The following is a 19,903-nucleotide window of genomic DNA, read 5'->3' on the forward strand; positions in this document are numbered from 1 at the left end:
CTGCATCTCTTAACAGCCTTTTTGCTTTCTGCAGAAATGTCTGGTATTGGCTGGTGTCAGAGAGCATTAAAAAGGATGGACTTCTGGTCTGATCCCATCTGAGTTACAAGTGCCAGCATCTAAGCTATTGAGAGGATAGGAAATGGCTTCCATGCATGAAACAATGCATTTGAATGTGATAAGCCTTTTCCAGGGGAATGATCTTTTCCTGAGAGAATTATATTACAAAGCAGTAAGGGATGTTACCAATGAGTGTGTCGATTTCTTAGTAGCTGTCCTTCAATGCTGAAGGTTTGCCGAATGAGGGGCTGAAATATCTTCTGATCCTGTTACTTGCTGACAAGATACTCTAAAATAATTTTATCAGTTAAGTGAGCTTTGATATTAACTTACTCAAGTGACGTTATGTCAGATATTACTGTTAAACTCCAAGTAATGTACTGTCAAAAAGCTGTTAAGCAGCTATCTTCTAGTCAGTAATGTTTTTCAGTGTATGAGAATCGAAGCCTTTACTCTCTGGTATTTATACACTGTCTCTTGGTTTGGTGCCTGAGCCAAAGTCCTTCAAAGGACCGTCAGTATTTGTAAAGCTTATAGATGAAAGGGAAATAAGCAAGCAGTTCCAAAATTTGCCCTGTGTGTCACTTTGTTTTGTGTAAAGGAGAGATTTGGTTGTACAGGAGAGCTCTCTCTACTTTTGCTCTTAGATAATAACGATTCAGACTTCGAAAGGGCTTTTCTTGGCCTAAATCACAGGGTAGCAGGAGCTAAAAATGACCTAGAACTCTAACAGAAACATTCTCCTGAGAGTCTGAAAGTACGTATAAATGTGTGTATACACCTGAACAGATATGCATACGTGTATATACATGTGCATATACATACACATACATGCAAAAATCTGGCCAGATTGTCGGAAGAGGGGCAGTCTAGCTACCTCAATTCACTGTGTAAAGCTAGTGGTGTCTCAGATGCAGCGGAAATACTGTCTTTTTCAACTCTTCACTAAGTAAGGTCTGACCAGGCTATGTGTTATTCTCGCCCATTCCTCTTTGACACTGTGCCCCCACACTTCGGATTTTGGTAACCTTTTCCTAGCAAAGAAAGCTAGGTGCCATTTGGACAGCTAGGTGCCATTTGGACAGTCAGTACGTGTTGTTTGCCAAAGCAAGCTGTACTTGGAGCGAGGTTAGAAGGGTATAGGCAATAGGAGGGACAAGGCAAAGGGGAGAGATTAGCTTTATTTTGAGACATGGAAGTTCCCTGTGAGAAAAATGGTGAAGACATGTTATGCAAATAGATTGTGGCTTCACTGAACCAACAGATGGCTTCTGAACAAAAGCTGATGTGATACACTTTATCAATTTTTTTTGATATTTTTTCATTTGCAAAGCAAATGATGATAGCGAGGTGTTCAAGATAGTTTTTCTTTTTTCTTGGAGAGGAAGGTGAATTTTTGATAAAGTGTGGCTTCGGTCCTGCAATCATGCATAGTACAAACAAATGGTCACTTACGTGACAAGTGTCCTTCTGTAGCCTAATGTGGATCATAGATGGATGGGTGGTGGGGAGAAATTTTCACAGTGGGATGAGTTATGATGTATTATTGATCTCTAAACAATCAGAACGCTTCATTTCTTTCTGCCAGGAAAGTGGATTTCAAACTGCGATCCACAAGGCTGCTGGGGGTCTGTGACTTGTTCTTAAACACTTAACAGAAGGTAAGTGAGAAGTAAACCTCTTCCTGGTAGGATTCAATTCTATAGGAGCTTGCACCTTCACTGGAAATTTTAGGGGGCTACAAGATTGAAAAAAAAACCCTTGAAAAACACTGATGAATCATGGGAAAGCCAGTTACACCTGCCAGACAAATGTTTCTGCAGTTGAAGTAGCTACAGATTACTGTGATATTTTTTCCCTGCTCTACTGTAAGGTCAGTCATTTTTTTCTTCCAACCTGTTCATTGTCATATAATGGGAATCTTTCCCTCCCTCCCCTTTGATCTTTACCTGATCAGAGTACAGAAGTACAAGGCTCTGGTAACCTGAGCACAACAGTGTCATCCCTTTTTATGTAACCTCAAGGCTGAAGGGCTTGCTTAGGTGCTCAACACAGTGTTGCAAACTTATGTTGACACTTCCCCAAAGAATAACCTGCCATGAGTTCAACAATGGATCCAGAGTACTTTCTAGTCCTAACTACATAGTTACATTTATATTAAAAGAGAAAGAAAGTAGTAGGCAACTTCGGGGGGGGGAGGGGGGGGGGAGATATGGCTCTAGCAAGTTGGTAGAGTGATTTAGTAGGGCCTTTTCTATAACTTAAGGAGTGGTCACACAGCAGAAGTATATGTTTAAAAATAGTGCTACGGATACTGCACACAAAGATTATGTAACAGGATTTTTCTATTATAGTTATTGTGGTCTGAGTTGTATTTATTTCAAAAGACATAATCTGACGTAGTTCACAGCCCTGGAATGCAAAACTGATACTTGAAAAGTAGTGGACAATTATTCATAACTAACTGCACATAAAAGACTTCACAGAAAATACTTGCTACAATTTTAAAATTAAAGCTAATAAGAAAGTAAATCTAAGGCTAACACAGGTCGTGAGTTCACTTTTAGGTAAAGCAGTAATAAATTTCAGACAATATACAATTATGGATATCTAGAAAGATCTTTCCAGATGGGTATCTAGAGAATAGTTCCTAATAGAATAGAAGCAGGTGTCCTCCTGTTTATATTCCTTTAATCTGAGGTACTGTATTACAAGGTGTACACTACTAATGCTGGCCACACTTGCAATGAATGAGCAAGGTGCCACTTCACAGAATCTGAAGCCCCTTTGGACAACTGTTGGTAACCTGCACAGCTGTTGGTTAGGCCTGCCATGTGCCCAGCTCAAGGTACCAGCCCACTCAGGACCCTGGGGCATGAGGCAGCAGAGGGAGGCTCTGAGCACTCTGCCAGCTGCTTCTCTCACTGCTCAGCCTCCTGAGGGGCAGTGCCTGTCTTGGGCAGTTTGAAATGTTAAGTGTTGCTGCCCGTGCTAGGGTGATGGTCAGCACCCAGAAGTTGGTGCTGAAAGGCAGGATACCCGAGATGGAGATGGGGTGGTGGTGGGAGGGTGCACCTCCTGCAGCTGAGAAAGCATAAGGGCCACAGCAGGTTGGACTTCATCCCAGACGTGCTTTCAGTGCTGAAAAAAAAGTTGTGAAGAGTTCCCAAAAGATAACAGCTGTGGCTATGTCAAATCCCAGCACTATGTGCCAAAAAACCAGTGTGCATAGCTGTGCTGTACAGGACATCCTGTCTTACCACAATCCAGATCACTGTCTTATAGCTTTGTCTTGATGGATCTGTTCCCTAAAACAGGGATGGCAGCCAAGGGGTACACATACCTGTAAGCTCTCTCTTCCCAGTGGTCTGCGAGCACAAACCGTTAGAAAGGCCATGGTGTGGGAAAACAGCTGTTGCATCAGTGGTCTGTAATTAAGGCACATTGCTGTAGGTATGTAGCAGCTGTGGCGTAGATAGGCTTTATGCTTTTATACTTGGTGCTATTAGTTTGCCTCTATATTATTGAACATAGTGGAAGTGAATTCCTCCCTGGTTCTACCTTTTTTCTTGGTGTGTGTGTGTGTGTAGCTGTAGTAGCTATAGTAAGGCACATGCTAAGAAGGGGCACCAAGGAGTGCTATGTCCTAGTAACCAGCTAGGAGACTAGTATTTCTGTACTTTTTCATTTCTGACCCCAAGCTTTTCCAAATACTCTTTTGAGCTGAAATAGCCTGTTCCTGATCTACACTCACAAATTACCCTTTAATAAAAAAAGTGAACAAAGCAAAAGCCAACATTTGAGCTATTAAAACAGATTTTTCTCCCTTGTGGTCTAACCAAATGATCCCTCTGCTCAACACAAACATCCGTGACAAGGAGCGTGAAGCTGAGCCGTGGCCCCTCCTCGCTATGTCTGCTCAGAAGGAGAAACACCCATTTATTTGAAAATGAAGATTACAAAGAAGCTGGGAATGTGCTTGTGTTAGGCTAATTTATTTGTTCCTCCCCACAAGAGCCTCTGTACATGCTCAAAGAGCGGGGGGATGGATGTAACAAGGCACCCTCGCAGCCCTCTGAGGTGTAACCCTAGGCAGTGGGGTGCCGTTTCCATAGGGGGAAGGCGAAGGGGGCCATAATGCCACTGCTCCTCCCCAGCTGTGGCCCTCCCCACCGAGGGGCAGTTGGAGGCCTTGGGGTGGTTCCCCCCGGGCGGGGCCCTTCCAGGCTCCATCCCCTCACAAAGCAGGGCGTGGGGTGGCACCGGGCAGCGGCGATGGGGGTGCTGCTGGGGCTGCTGGTGCTGCTGGGCCTGGCCAGGGGCCCTGCCACCTCAGGGGACCTGTCCGGGGAGCTGCGCGTCACTGCCACATGGGTGACGGTGCCACGGCAGTTGAGCCCCCGTTCCAACACCAACCCCCTGGCTGTCTCCTACTGGCTGGAGGTGGAGGGGCGGCCGCGGGTGCTGCGCCTGTGGCCCAGGCGGGGGCTGATCTCCCACCCCTTCACCTTGGTCACCTATGGCAAGGATGGGGCCCGCTGGGAGGAGCACCCCTTTGTGCAGGACAACTGCTTCTACCAGGGTGAGGTGCAGGGGAGCCCCGGCTCCCTGGTGGCCCTCGGCACCTGCGGCAGGGGCCTCCGCGGTGTGCTCTGGGTGGAGGATGGCACCTACGAGATCGAGCCCATCGCCGATGATCCAGCCTTCCGGCACATCCTCTACCGCATGGAGGAGGCCAACAACCCTGCAGGCCCCACCTGTGGGCTGACCCCAGAGGAGCTGGAGCACCAAAAGGCTTTGCTGCCCTGGTTCAAGGCCCCCCGGGTGGAGGAGGAGGAGATGCTGAAGGATTGGTGGACGCACGTCAGGTACGTGAAGATAGTAGTGGTTGTGGACAATGTGCGCTTTGTGAAGTCGGGCAGGAATGAATCTGAAGTCTTGAGGCAAGTAATAGAAATCATCAACATTGGGGACTCTCTGTACGAACAGCTTTCTGTTCGGCTGTTTCTTGTGGGATTGGAGATCTGGACCAAAAGCAACCTTATAAACATTACTAACTCTATCAACAAGGCACTTGACGACTTTAACAAATGGCGGAAGTCAGACCTGTCTCCACGGATGCGTCATGATACCGCTCACTTATTTGCATTTCAGAGCTTTGGAAGGAGCCTGGGATTGACATTTCTAGGGTCCATGTGTGATAACCAGTGGTCATCAGCAGTTGCTTCCTTCACTGATAGGAAGTTGTCCTCATTTATTACCACATTTGTCCACGAGCTGGGCCATGCTCTTGGGATGCGCCATGATGAACGGGGCTGTAAATGCAGACGAAAGAAATGCATTATGTATGAAAGTGATGTCGACACCGATGCGTTTAGTGACTGCAGTTACAAAGACTACTTTGATATGCTTGGACGTGGCGCCGGCTGCATTCGTCAGCCACCAGCACCCGGTACTTTCTACACAATGAAGCGTGAATACTGTGGGAATAAGATAGTAGAAAGCAGAGAGCAATGTGACTGTGGTTCAGAATCAAACTGCAGAAAGGATCCTTGTTGTCACCTGAACTGTACATTTACTGCAGGTTCAGTCTGTGCTTCTGGAAAATGCTGCAAGAGCTGTCAGGTCCTTCCAGCAGGAACGCTCTGCAGAGCAAGTACTGGCAACTGTGACCTGCCAGAGTATTGCAACGGGACTTCGCCTCGGTGCCCGCCAGATGTGTACATACAAGATGGGACCCCTTGCAAAGGTGGTGCTTATTGCTATCGAGGAAAATGTTCTTCCCACAGTAAACAGTGCCAGCATCTCTTTGGCAAACAAGCCAGGGCTGGTCCTTTAGATTGCTTCAAAGCAGTGAATACTCGAGGTGACCGATTTGGGAATTGTGGTATTCGTAACAATATCCATTTTACAAAATGCAGTATTGAGAATATCTTATGTGGTAGGATCCAGTGTGAAAACATAGACAAATTGCCTTTCTTGCAGAACCACGTAACGCTAGTCCAAACCCCTGTTGCAGATAAAAAGTGTTGGGGTCTCGACTATCACGTAGGGATGCCAATGGCTGACGTGGGGGCTGTGGAAGATGGCACGCCGTGTGGTAGTGATATGCTTTGTATAAACAGGACATGTACCAGCATATCACTGCTGAACTACGACTGTAACATGACAAAGTGTCATGACAGAGGAGTGTGTAACAATCGTAAGAACTGTCACTGCAGGTATGGCTGGGCTCCTCCATATTGTGAATGGGAAGGATTTGGAGGTAGTGTTGACAGTGGACCCCCTCCAGCCAGGGAGATTTTTCAGAGAGCAAAAATAGGAGTAACACTACTTAGTCTTCCTTTTCTCTGTATCCTTGGAGTAACCCTTACCATATGTTATAAATGGGAAATAGTGGGATGGCTTAGGAGGAAAAAGGCCCGATTCCACAGAAGAAGATAGCAGTTGTTTCAAATACTGGAAAAGCCAGTGGTTCCTAAAGGAGAACACCTGCTGGTGAGTCAAAGCATTTGTGAAAGACCAACGAGCAGTAGCTTTGGATGCTCCTGGGGAAATCTCCCTTGAGCAGAGCCAGCTGATAACTCATCAAAATAATTCAACACATCCTGAATAGTTCTAATCTCATGTGATATCATTAAATGCAGAGTAAATGTTATCTTTGTTTATTTTAAGTTAATAAATACAGGCAGTAAGGCATGCTGTTCTTTTTTTCTTTGCACCTTGAGCTTTTAAACTGAAGTGGTTAGGTAAACTAGGTATAGCTTTTATGCTTCATATCAACAGTTTACAAATGCAAACTTCTTAAAACAGGTGTAAATAAATTATTTGCTCCAATTTACTCCTTCATCTAATGTTTTCTCCAATTCAGGGAGAGAGATGTTTGTGAACATCTTGCTTCTGTCATTCATTAATAACCAAAGAAAAAATGGCTCTTGCAGTCTCCATTTAATTCACATCTGTGACATGCAAGCAGGCAAGAAACAGGTATTGCAGTGAGATTGCAGGTGTCTGTGGTGGAAGCCCCTCCAGCTGTTTCCAGGGAGTAGTCCTTCAGGAGGGAGGTAGATCACAGGGAACAGGGTCTTCATCTTGTGACATGGTAGAGAAGTATTATCCAGATCACGCCAGTAAGCATTACATTTCTGAACCATCAGATATACGTCAAGAGTGTAGTGACACCAAACCTGACATTTCACAAGAACAAATTGTCTGTCTTTTCTGGAGACTTTCCAATGCCTTGACTGCTGGGTTCTTCTGAGAAGTGCTATGTATTTTATTGTTGCTAGTAGCTGTCTGTGAGGCTGCACAAGTTAACTGGATTGCTAAAATACTTGGTACTACTCTGCAAGTCTCCCCCAACTAGAGTTCCAGCAATATTTGATAGGCGTTTTATTTTAACTATCTCGGTGGGGTGGGGGGAGTTCTTTGTTTAATACGCGATTGCTTTGTAAGCTATTATTGAATGTGTCCTTGCAGCTGTATGGAACGCCGTGCAGAAGCATTGTATTTTCCAGTTTTTAACAGGAGATAAAATGTGTCTAACTTACGGAAAAAGCACAAGGGATGTGGAAATACCATTCAATACATTTTATTTTTATTATTTATAGTATAGCAGTGACTAGATCAGCATAAAGAGGAGTCTGTAGTCCAGATTTACAGTGAAAACTTTATTTTAAAGGACTGGTGTTTCTGGATTAAGGGCTATAATGCACTTGTCTGCTACCAAAAGAATTATTTGCATTTGGAAAGCAAATACCGCATTTTTAGCAAACATTCTATAAAGGCAGGATAAGTACCCCAACACTTGAAACATTTGGGAAGAAAGATGTTGGTGACTCTGCAAATGATGACGGTAAACTCTTGCTGCCTCCCAAGTATGACATACATGTTTTTAGAATACACATTTTCCTGTATGTTTTTTTTAAAATGATTGTGTTCTGCATCCAAAAAGGGCAGGTTACATTATGATTGGAGTGAAATACAAAGGATGTGATTCACAGTTCTTCATGGCTTTTTGTCTAAAGCAAATGGGTCCTTAAATTGTTACCTATATTTGTCTGGGGAAATGAGGTAACACATTGTTCAGCAGTCTACGCTTGTAATCTTGATAGAACATGGATGGTTTTGATTAGATGAAGAAAACTTGATCCTGCATTTATGTCAAAAGACAAGCTAACTGCCCCTTGACTAACACCCCAAATTTATTCCTTATAACCAGAGACCTTTTTTTTTTTGGGGGGGGGGGGAGGGCAGTGTGCAGAAAAGAGGGTGGGTTTTTTTCCCCTCAGAGAAATAGGAATCTTAATTCAGGTGTGAGAAGCAAGGGTTATGTGACAAACAAGGGGGATGTGGATTAGGTGAAGGATGGAGATAGAAGTTAACACAAGCACTACACCCAGCACCTTCTAACTAGCTATGTACAACTGGTAAGTACTGGCAGACTTTTTTTATTTTGCTTTTTAAATACGTAAACATCAGTGGCAGAAGTCTCAGGCTGCCACCTTGATGGCCTGCTGTTGATTGATAGTATACCATAAATTGCCAAGTATAGATAGATAGATGCTGAGACCAGAGAAACATTTAGAGTCAGTTCTTATTTACAGACTTGCATACTGAAGAGGCAGAGGTGTAAACGAAAGCACAATTTAGGCTAGAAAGCTTACTTGCAAATGCAGTTTTGGAAGAGACAAAGCAATAACATGCTGTAGTTTCCATTTTTCTCTATGCTTAAAGATGATCTAAAAAACCATGACTGTTAATTGGGAGGAGGCTTTCAGCAAGCTTTGGACAGGAGTATTTCTGTACGCTTTTCTTCTATTTCTGCTCAGGCCGTATGAGCAAGACAAACATGCATCCCAACAAACTTAGTCTATGTTTTATAAAATGTGTGAGCTTCCTCGCTAAGGTTTTCTCCTTGAAAATTTTGTTGTTTCTGATTTCACCATAGCAACGAATAACTTGAAACTTCTGGTGGTCTGTTAGAAACATCCCACTACTCTGTTGTGGTATGAAGGTGCAAGTCTAAGTTCAGTCCTAGTCTTTCCGGCTTCCCCCCCTTTTTTTCCTCCTAGTTTTAATTGCCTTTTAAAATGTTTTAAACAGATGCGAGAACTTGGCTAATGTAGAAGTCACTTGAACATGGAAGAGGCAGCCTGCAAATGCTGCTGCAGCATCTCCCAAGAGATGTTGGTCAGTCTAGTATGTGAAACTGTGCTGGAGGGAAGTGTCTGACTATGAAGACCCATGAAATGGTTTGTGCCAGAGCACCAAGGTATTAAGTCTTAGGTGGGTTAACACGTGGTGGGTCAGTAGTGGTGGGTGAAGCCTGGAGCTGCCTAGGAGTAAGTAAAAATGATTTACCCATGTTTCTTGTTTGAAATCTCTTCCTGGCTAAACAGATTTTTAAAAAAACTCTTAATATTGCAGTTATCTTGGATCAAGATAAAATCATTTTTGTTCTAAGCCAAGACTGTCATCTCTGAAATACATTAAAACTGCTTCTAAGCAGTATCTTCAAGGAGTGTGCCAAGTATGGTATTAGTAGAACCTGCATTTGGAGAAAAAATAGTTGATGGCCATTGTACAAGTTTTGCTTTCCAGTGTTCTTAACCAGTGGCAAAAAGTAAGTAGAGATATCCAGGACAACGTAACTGTGGAAACTGGACTGAAACAGGTGTGAAACGCTGGGCTTAAATGGTTTAAGAAGTCCTCCTGTGATAGACAAGCTATGGTTTTGTTCATCATTGCAGGTGTAATGCTTGTCTCCCACCTCTGAGGCAGGTGTTCTAACAGTTGAGCGCTAAGCATTAGCGTTGTAGTATTAAGGCATGTGGCACACTCTTCCTCTAACCCAGAGATCCAGCACCCAGGCTGGCTCTCCCTATTAAATTCAGGAATCCAAAAGTGTAGATGATCTTGGAATGAATACAGTAAAAAATGTCATCCATACTGCAATAGAGAACAAACAAATCAGTAGTGTAACACTGAAGACCAGAGCACCTGGTCCTCGCTTTCTTCAGAAAAGTTCCTGCAGCGTGCAGACATGGGTGTCCCAGCAGTGCCAAGCGGTTAGGTGATTCAGTTGCACAGGTTCATCGTTCCCTGTTGTCATTATCTGTATTGCCACACTTGTAGCATGCGCTGAAATAGATAAGGATGAAGTTTAATAAGGAAATAAATGGGGATAAATTTTGCCTTGCTGTCTTTTTCCCAATAATCTATTGGTTCAAGAACTCCCTGAGGTACAGGAGTCCTGAGTTCAAGTGGTTCCTCTCTTAGAAAGTTGGACTACTTTGCCTTTTGTTGCTAAGTAATTATCTGTTCTGTAGATTTTTGAGGAAATTGAACACCTTCTGCAGGACACAGTTAAGTATTCATTGTTCCCAGCGGTGTTGGTCAGCACAGCGGTTCCATGTGCTATTTGTTGTTTGTAATTATGCAATAACAGAGTTACTATGCACCAGTGCTACCTCTGTATCGCATTGCAGGATGACTAGGAGTTGGCATGGATGCCCTCTGTGCTACGTAGCTGCACTGGGCTTTTGCTTCTGCCCATCACTGTCTGATCAGCTTGTCATAGTTTGTTGTGTGGTCCATCCACTCCAGTTAAAAGGGCTGGGAGCAGGTCATGCATATCTCCATTTATTTGCTACTCCCACCCTAGAAAAACATCACCCTCTCCTTAACCTTAACGAGAAACCCACCTCCACAATCGAGGCCAGGCAACGACGCTGGGCAGGGGCAGGGGAAGGCGGCTGTGGGCAGGAGGACACTGCTGTTGTGCAGCCCCGGCAGGCAGGCAGGGAGGGAGGGTTCCGCAGGGCCCAGTCCTCTAACGTCTCTGCCGTGAGAGCCCATCCCAGTGGGCATTAGTGGGCCGGGGGGAGAAGCCCCGTTCCGCAGGCGGCCGCAGCTCCCGGGCCCTCAGCCTGAAGGATGTACCGCTCTCCAGGCGCGTAGTGGCACTGCTCCTGATGGCACAGCCGCTGTGGCCCCCCGACCGGCTGTGAGGGCCGGGTCCCGCGGGCTGAGGCGGGCGCTGGGCACCGGTGCTCCTCCCTGGGCGCGGGTGCCCGCGGCGAGCCGGGGGCGCTGGCTGGCAGCGGGGCCCCGTCCCCGGGCGCCGCGGCGCGGCCGGGCGCGGACTACAACTCCCAGCGCTCCGCGGCGCGGCCCTCCGGCGGCGGCGGCGGCCGAGGAAACGAAAGCGGCTGCCCCGGGTGCCGACTTCACCTTCAGGCAGCAGCATGAACGGCAGCGTGGCGGGCGGCGGCTTTTCCGAGGAGGTCATCAGCCTCACTCGCAGACCCTCAGGTAAGGCGGGGGCGGACGCCGTACCCCCGCCGGGCCCTCGGCGCCTCCCGGGCCGGGGCAGCCGCGCCGAGGCCTGCGCAGCCCCCGGCGGGGCGGGGAGGCCGGAGTGGGAGCGCGGGGGTTGTGACGGGGGCCTTAGCGGGCACTGGGGCGGCGGCGGCGGGAGGGTCCCGGCGGTGAGGACGGTGAGCACGGTGCCCGCTCCCGGGGACTTGTGCGGCAGCCCTGAGGTTCCCGGCCCGAGCGGCCTCTCCTGCCACGGCGTGCCCGTGGAAATCGCCCGTGGCGGACACACAGCTGCGGGGAAAGCCGGTGACCTGCGTGAGGGAGAGCTAGCTGGGTCCGGCTTTGTCTTCTGCGAGAAGAGCGGCCAGGAGCACCGCCTGCGGCTGGTGTCTCGGATGAAACAACTCAAATTTGGTTTTTCCCAGGAGTTGCCATCTCCAGTGCAGCTCCGGTTGCTTTCGAATGAGATGGCAGGTGCTCAGTACTCAGCCGTGTTGGATACCCAAAATTAGGGGGCGTTTCGATAAAACATTAGTCAAAGTGACCGTACCTTATACTGTCAGCTTCGTGTTAGGTGTTTCGGGGTAGCTTTAGAGAGGGCTTCGGGGTGGTGAGCGAGAGGAGCGCTGACTGGAAGGCAGAGGGAACAGGGCAGTCTGTGGGACGTTCTTTTGGCTTTGCTTTTCCTGTCACAGTAGCGTGTGCTCTCATGGAAGCCTGCAGATGCTTGTCCGCCCTCGTATTTTTACAGGACTTATGATTCTATTCAAACCACGCTTTCAGAAGCGCAGCAAGTTAGAACCAAACATATGGCTCCGGAGCAAAACCCTGGCTCCAGAGAACCACAGGCTCCGGGGAGGTTTTGGAGCTAGAGCTGTACTTTGGTGCGTGAGCCCTTCTCTTTAATTAAAATGAGCATGAAAGAAAACGTGGCAGCTCTTCTGTCCGTGCAACTGCTGGGTGGAGCAGCTGGCCAGCCTTGGCTCCATGGCCTCCCAGGGACCCGCAGCACCCATATCGTTGGCGTACGTGTCATGTTCCTTTCTCCAGGGTGAAGGTTGTTTCCATGCAGGGCTGGGGTCAGTCCTGGCCCCCGTGCCAGTGATCTCAACCCAAAGGGTGAGACCAGTGGGCAGCCTTCTGCCTCTCCTGCTCACCAGAGCGGCCACTGGTCTGAAAGCTGCATAGCCCTGCCTGTGCAGCCACAAGCTCAGGCTAATGAAGCCATGCTTGTCAGTGAAAATTATTTGCTAAAAGAAGCTGGTTCCGATGGGAAAGCTGTCTCCATACATTTGGGAACCTAAAATTTTGAGGGAGGTGGAAGGGGATGTTGAAGGGCAGAGTTGAGAGGTGTTGAATGTGGCCATGGCAATTTAAATCTGATTACCATGAGCAGCATTTATCCCATCATTAAGATGGGCTGTGTATTTTTAGAGTTAGATTTCTAACAATGTCACTTGATTTGAAGGTCCTACAGCCCCTTACGACCTTGATGCGTTTACCTTGTGAATTATTATTAAGGAAGGAACAAAACACTGTTATCTGTAAAGCACAGTGTAATCCCGTAATCTCTCTAATCGGAGTTTTGACTGCAACTTTTTAAAATAGGTCTGATGCTAAACATCTCTGGCAAAAATTTGCTGAGGAGGTGAACGTATTTACAGTGGCAAAACAGTTTGCGTATGTCTCTTTTTCAAACTTCCTTCTCAAGTACTAGGCTGAAATTAGGCAGAAAAATCTGGTTTTATGGAAAACTAAATAACTTAATCAGTTCCATTTGCAATATTATTCAATCTCTCTTTTCCTAATTCTGCCAATCATGATTTTTTTAATGTCTTTTTGAGGGACTCTGTTTCAGGGAGGTAAATGAGGCATAGGGAGGTCTGCAGCCTCAGGGAGAGTCAGAAGTTTAGCCCAGAGCCTGCTTTTAAAGCTCTGCCATTCCACTTCTGGTCCCTTGTAGACAAGGGATTTAGTGCCATGTGCTCTCTTCTTTCCCTTGCTCCTTTTCTCCCTATTCTGCTGTGCCTCTTTCTATGGCTGCATGAACTGGAAGCGGGAGAATAGCAGAGAGCTGAAGGAATGATAGGGAAGATATTTTTAGCCAGAGTGGAAGTTTAAGTGCTGGAAAGGAAAGACACAGTGGAAAAGCCCTGTGAATACTTATCTTGGTCCGGCATGAACTGCTGCCTCTTTTTGTCACGAAGATCTGCTCCTATCTCATGTTGCCTCTGCTGATGAAAGCTGTGACTTTTCATTATTTTTCCAATCGTGGGTGAAAACTTGCAAAATCTGTACTTTTTTCATATATATATATATATATATTTTGAGGCTTTTATATGTGTGAGAGAGAATCAATGTACTCTGAAACTCTGATTCCTTCTTTCTGGCTTTTTAATAAATGTTGATTAAACCTTATACTTTCTGCAGTATCGATTCCCCCTGTTCCCAGGTTATTGGCTTCACGGCAAATAATTTTTAGGTTTGTGGGTTTTATTTTTTTTAATTCCCACCAAAAGGTGTGTTATTGTGCACAACTGTCCCTTCTTGGAATAGATATTAGTCTAGCTGAAATGTCAGTGTTTCTTCAATCTGCTGCAGCTTCCATTTTCTTCCTTGTTTGTCTGAAGGGGACAGGGGAAGGGGAGAAAAAAAAAAGATGTGACAAGATTGCTGTTAATATTTCTTTACTTCCCAGCTGTAGATGCACACTTAAAATAGCATGACTCATCTTGTACATCCTTTGATCTCCTATGACTGATTTAAAATGCTGCTTCCCAGCAGGCACAAGGTGGTTTTACTTTCATTTGCAACTCTCCTTCTCAAAGTTTCTAGTCCCAACTTTGAGAGAAAGCAAGCAAGAAAGAGAAAATAAATAAACCAGCCTGGCTGAATGTGGGGAGAATTTGCCTTCAGCTGTTCTTGACAATAGGTTTTGGATGACTGGTTTATGTCAGGAAAAAAAGGTGGGTTTTTTTTCTCCATTTACTTTGATTGTATTTTTTTTTTTCTTTTTCCTTGACTTTTCTTTCTTTTTTCATTGCAAGCCTCTTATTAGGGAATCTTTCCCATCCCTTGTCATGCATTATTATTTACAGAGCAACTTAGCTGCATGTGCAATGGGGAATGTGCTCTTGTAACACGTGGTTTTCCAGATTTTGAATTCAATTTGTTCTTTTGGATTTCGATGAAACAAGAAGTCTTAATCTTTAACGGCACTTTAATCCAGCAGCTGGTTCCAGCTAGAGATCTGTAATCGAGGCTTACTTTAAAGAACAATATGAAACATAACAAAAATGTTAAGTAGGCATCAGTTCTGTGTAATGTATGTGTATTCCTTTTTGGTTTGCTTTAAATTAGAGAACTTTGTCTTTATTTCCTGTTGTGTTTTGAATTCCTGAAACAGAACAAAGTGATTACATACAATTTGAAGTAGCTGCATCTAAGCTAATCTCATTCTTGGAGTTGAAGGATGCCAGTTCCAGCTCCTTAGATGTGGAAGGGGAGCCTTCTGAGCTCTAGGTGCCCTCGAGCTGGTAGCACAGCTCCTCTTGCCTGTTTCCTCATCTGTAGACAGGGTCTAACGCTCCTTGCCTTTCCAAACTCTGTTTCCCAGCTCATGAAACGCCTGTCAGGCATGATTTCTTGTTGGTCAAAGGTAATGATTTACTATAGCCTCCTGTGAAATGCAGAATGCTTTCCTTTCATGCTGTGCTGAAGAGGCGTATTCCTGCTGAGGGCTAAATCGGCATCTCAGAAACAATGGCATGTCCCTCAGTATTCCCCAACACCCACCTGAAAACAGCTCACGGATGCTATACGGAGTGAAGCATCTGGGCCCTCAGGCATTCAGGGTCTCTCCTCTGCTTTCAAGATGAGTTTCATGAGAATAACTTTTCTAGATAGTGACGCTGGGAAAGGCTGATGCAGATACGTGTGCTGTGAGTTTCAGTACTGTGGAGAAAACAGGACAACGTGGGAGGGTACAGTCTCCAACAACAGCAATAATGTCTGAAGCTTTGAGCTTTTTCTCATCAGCTTTCTCTTTGGCTTACCTTAGGGCTGGGCTTCAACATTGTTGGTGGGACAGATCAGCAGTACGTTTCCAATGACAGCAGCATCTATGTCAGCCGGATCAAAAAGGATGGGGCAGCTTACCTTGATGGCCGATTACAAGAAGGAGATAAAATTTTAGCGGTAAGCCCTTTCTTCTGTCTCCCCGTGTGTTCTTGAAGTGCTGTGATCAGTGATGTGATATGAGATGCAGGTTTGCCGTCGCAGTGCACAGAGAGGAAGAAGGATGTGATGAATGCAGTTACATGATGCTGAGGAAACTCTATGGAAGCGGCTATCTTGGGGGTCTGGGGACAGCTTTGAGCACCAGGGAGATGAGTGCCTCTACACATGGGCCCATCTCTTCTGCCTTCTTGACTTGTCTCAGAAGCACTCCTTGGTGCTGCGTTTGTATTTCCTCAGTGACTTGCTCTGTAAGGTTTTAGAATCCATCAGACCTTCTCTTGCCCACAATGGATCGTCATTTACGCACATGTAAATAAAAGGAATCAGTCTCCCACCTCTAAGTTTCCATTTTTTGACTGGTAGTCAGTGATTACTGATCCTTGTGCTCAAGGGGACTTTTAGGCTATAAAACTTCTAGGCCATAAAACTATTCATTGCAGCTCATCAGGAGTAATACAGACTGCTTCTCCTTTTAGAAAAATGTTTTAAAGTGACTGAGGTTCAGTCCCCATGGTTCTTCAGACAGTTGGCAATCATACAAGACAGTATGCTTTACAAAGTGATGAGTGAAGAAGTAGCCTCTCCTAGTGTGATACATGATCTTTTAATATTCCTTGATTTTATTTTATGCTTGCTCATTATGTTCCACATGTAATCTTTTTAGCCTCTATAGAGTGCCTTGCACTACTTGGAGCCTATTACGGATCCAGAAAATGATACTAAGTTAAACAGAATATTATCCTATCTTTTCTTGACAGTTTAATATTTACATACTTGTGTTTGGGGAGTCTAAATATCAAGAGAAGAGAGGTACTGGATGTGATCTCAAGGGATACAATTAGGGGTAATAGGGATGAAAAAGAAAAACTAGGATGAATATCATCAGTTAGTGAATGAAATCAAGTAGGTTATAAAAACTTCTGCCATGAGATATTATTTCAAATTAAGAAAAATCCTAACACTTTTAAGTGGATGCCAGTATGTATGTAAGTCTTTTTTGTTTTGTTTTGTTACATCAATATGCTTTTAAATGTATGTTCACAACACTCTTTCAAACAGAAGGGTTTCAAAGGTAGACCAGTAGAGGGAACAATGTGGGAAAGAGACTCGTAATAATAATTTTGCTGTAGCTGCTCTTTTATTTTCATTAGCCCTTTGATTTGTTTCCAGTAAAGCAACAGCATAAGAAGCTGCTGTTGACAAAACTGTCGTCTTATATTCTGATTTTGCTTCTAGGTGTTTTTTTTCAGTACCTCTGTGTTTTGGCTTGGAGTTTACATGTTGAGAGATAACATGAGAAAAATACATCTGTAATACAAATGGATGAGTATGGATCTTGCTAATTACAGTCTCATGCCCCAAATGCAGAATTTTGTGAAAGAGGAAGATTTTTATCTCCTGTTCTTCCTATGTTAGCCTGCGTCATCAAAAATTTGCTTTTTGCCCTTCAGCAACTGGTTCTCCTTTTCCTTTTTGCTAGGTCAATGGCAGAGACTTGAAGGATTTGCGGCACAAGGATGCTGTGGAACTGTTCAGGAATGCAGGCTGTGACGTGTCTCTGAAAATTCAGCGCAGGGTATGTTTTACGTTTTTCTTAGGGTTATTTCTGGCTCAGTTTAGACTGGTTTCTATGATTGATAGCTTTCTATTTCATGAGGCAGAAAAATACTATGTCCAGGTGCTTAGTGTGAATTATGCATATAAAGATTTTGTTTGAACTATGGCCTTCTCTAGTTGACCACGGCTGTAATCATCCGTGCATTAATTGTTTGTAACAGTATCAGTAAAGAGGTGAGTTTGGAGAAGTCCCGGGGTCTTTGTTTTGCTGGAGTATGGTGTGTTTTCTCACAGATCTCCTTTCTTAGAGGTAAAGGTTTGTCTGTGAAGACAGAATCTCAAGTTCTCCAGTTTTGTTTCAGAGGCCAAAATCTTACTGGAGACAACACTCCCCTGTTGTTTCAGAGGTTGTCACTTATGTTAGTGTTGAGACGTGTGTGCAGCCCACCACAAAGGAACAAATGTGGGCTGCTATAGTTTAAATATACTGGCAGCATTTTGGATATAGAAAGAGAGGAATCCTTAATCCACCGTTGTAATTTGAACATCCCTGGCTAGCACTGAAATTGGTGAAGGAAATACTGATCAGCCTGAAGCATGCTGGTGGGGAGAGGTGGGTTGAGGCCCCTTTTCTGCTCCCTTAATAAAAGGATTAAATCTTCTGGACCAGCGTACAGGGCAGGTAAGGAAAATAGAGAGAATTAGCGATGCCCTTTTCCTGATAAAGACACCAGGAAATGGTGTGGTGGGAAGTGCATCAAGGGATGACTGGGTATGTGTGTGTCATTGCTTCTGCTGTATGAGACGTACCCTGCTCCAGCTGTTACAGTCCTAGTTTACAGAGTGGCAGAGACACATGAGGGTGCCTGGTAGTGACTGGGTACCCTGCAATAAAAGTCCATCCAAAGCCGTTCTAACCCTCCTGAGTGTACAGGTACCTGGGGAAACCATCTTGCACATCCTTACAGAACCACCTGGTCCTGACACAGAACTGGGGGCTCTCCTGTGATGGGCTCTGACACAAATACTTTTTTTTCCTTGTAGTTGCAGCCACAAAATGGCCCTGTGGGTCATCGAGGCGATGGAGAACCAGGTGGGCTTCCTCTAGCAGCCATTCTTGTGCCAGGCCTGGCGCTTGCTGCAGCAGCGGTCTGGATCTTGCTGAGGTATCGACAGCGGATGTGAAGAGTTCACATTTTGGATATCACTGCATATTTTACACAGCTATGACATAATTTAAAGATAGAGAATCAACGATCTTATCACAGACTGATGTCAAAAAGGATCATTGCCTATCATAAAGCTGCTGCTGCTGTTCTTTATATATTGATTTTGTTGCAGGGTGGATGGAAGCAGAGGAAGGGATGTGACTGTTCATGTATAGAATGGGATAGTTCTGTTTTTGACTAATCTGAGGAGGTTTTGCCATCCCCCTCTATTTTGCACCATGAACTTTCAAACACACTCATGTATTCCATGTTTTAAGATGTGACTTTTGGTCAAAGGGCGTGGGGGTTGGGTTTTAAATCAAAAACATTTACTAGAGGCTTTGCCTTGTTTCCACTGAATTTTTCTTGAAACTAATGATCCCTGGCTGAACCATGAATAAAGAGAAGCCATGTGAAGGGTATATTATTTTTTCCATTGAATTTTTGTTGGTTGTTGCTAAATAAATGCCTTAAGAAAAATGTATAAAATTTAACCTGTGGTTTCACAGGTAAAATCATCAGTGTAGCTGCTGATTTAACAGTAATATGCAGTATTGGTGAGGTGTTCTACTAGTTCTGGAAAGATATAAGATAGCCTGCTGCTAGAAAAAGACTTGGATTGTCAGAATGACTGCTCATTCTTGGGTCAGAGTTGCAAGAGAAAGCTTTCCACAAAATGCTAGCATACCAGAGAGAGAGGCAGACAATTGAATCACAAGGGTAAGCAGTGGCAAGAGATTTGGGTGTGCTGAAGCTGCAGAAGAGTCTTTAAATTAGTAATGAAGCAATAGTCCCTCCATCCGTCAAGTGGGTTGAAGTCTGTATCTCTCGGGTTACAAGTCTGTTTTGGGGGTTATTTTTTGCATGGGGAATACTTTAGATAAAGTTTTCTGTAGCAGCTAACTTGCTTTCTGCATTCAGAAAATCTTACGATGATTGAAAGGGGGAAGCCGAGAGCAGGCTGGGATCATCCTGGCTATTGCTTGTTTGTGAAGACTGATGTGATGTTCAGGAGGTAGACTGGCAGGTATAAGCCAGGCTAAGGCTTAGAGAGTAGAACCAAAAAGAGAGACCCTTGCTCTGGAAAGTGTATTGCTGAATTTACCTGCAGGGTCTCATCACCTCACTGTGATTTGAATGGGTTTTTTAATGCCCCAGCTGACATGAGCTCTGTGGGGTAAGAACTGTTTCTCTTGTTTCCAAGAAATCAATGTGTTTTGTTGTTTTTGTAAAAGAAAAGCAAAATGCATGGTCTGGTTTGTATGATGCCAAAAAAAAAAAAAAAAAAAATCACATATGCAATATATGTATTCAAACAGAGGAAAACTGGTGTCTTGGTGCTTTACTTATCTCTATTCTTTATTATTCTAGCAGGACATTGCTGATGTATTTGGCATTGTTGTGTGTTTGCCCAGGGCTGTATTCCTGCCGTCTGCTGGAGATAGAAATGGTATGCTGTTATACATGACGTTCCTAAATCACCATGGCGTTTCAGGGCACTTAGACCATGTGAAATC

The 19,903-nt window shown here is 44.8% G+C and overlaps 2 protein-coding genes and 1 long non-coding RNA gene across 3 annotated transcripts; 2 read left to right on the plus strand and 1 right to left on the minus strand.

Annotated features, from left to right (window-relative positions):
* Positions 1-4,240: 4,240 nt before the first annotated feature.
* LOC143163431 (disintegrin and metalloproteinase domain-containing protein 20-like) lies at positions 4,241-6,876 on the plus strand. The gene is given in 2 exon segments (XM_076344773.1): positions 4,241-6,474; positions 6,476-6,876. Coding segments are annotated over 2 exon segments (2,226 nt in total). The 5' UTR covers positions 4,241-4,335; the 3' UTR covers positions 6,563-6,876.
* A 759-nt stretch (positions 6,877-7,635) lies between these two features.
* Positions 7,636-11,119, minus strand: LOC143163432 (uncharacterized). The gene is made up of 2 exons (XR_012995902.1): positions 10,767-11,119; positions 7,636-10,203 (listed from the first exon to the last, which is right to left on the minus strand). It is a non-coding gene; the product is annotated as an uncharacterized LOC143163432 (long non-coding RNA).
* A 118-nt stretch (positions 11,120-11,237) lies between these two features.
* On the plus strand, positions 11,238-18,808 carry SYNJ2BP (synaptojanin 2 binding protein). The gene is made up of 4 exons (XM_076344785.1): positions 11,238-11,376; positions 15,443-15,579; positions 17,102-17,197; positions 18,223-18,808. Exons 1-4 carry the CDS (start codon positions 11,310-11,312, stop codon positions 18,361-18,363), a joined length of 441 nt encoding a protein of 146 aa, XP_076200900.1. The 5' UTR covers positions 11,238-11,309; the 3' UTR covers positions 18,364-18,808.
* The last annotated feature ends 1,095 nt before the right edge of the window (positions 18,809-19,903 follow it).

The sequence above is a fragment of the Aptenodytes patagonicus genome, chromosome 7 (genome assembly GCF_965638725.1).
Source record: "Aptenodytes patagonicus chromosome 7, bAptPat1.pri.cur, whole genome shotgun sequence".
Taxonomy (NCBI): Eukaryota; Metazoa; Chordata; class Aves; order Sphenisciformes; family Spheniscidae; genus Aptenodytes; species Aptenodytes patagonicus.

What these genes read in the sequence shown, in the direction of transcription:
- SYNJ2BP (XM_076344785.1), top strand. Translation starts at nt 11,310, where the DNA reads ATGAACGGCAGCGTGGCGGGCGGCGGCTTTTCCGAGGAGGTCATCAGC. An exon ending in AAGGAGATAAAATTTTAGCG is followed by an intron (nt 15,580 to 17,101) that starts GTAAGCCCTTTC and finishes CCTTTTTGCTAG; the next exon opens with GTCAATGGCAGAGACTTGAA. An exon ending in CTCTGAAAATTCAGCGCAGG is followed by an intron (nt 17,198 to 18,222) that starts GTATGTTTTACG and finishes TTTTCCTTGTAG; the next exon opens with TTGCAGCCACAAAATGGCCC.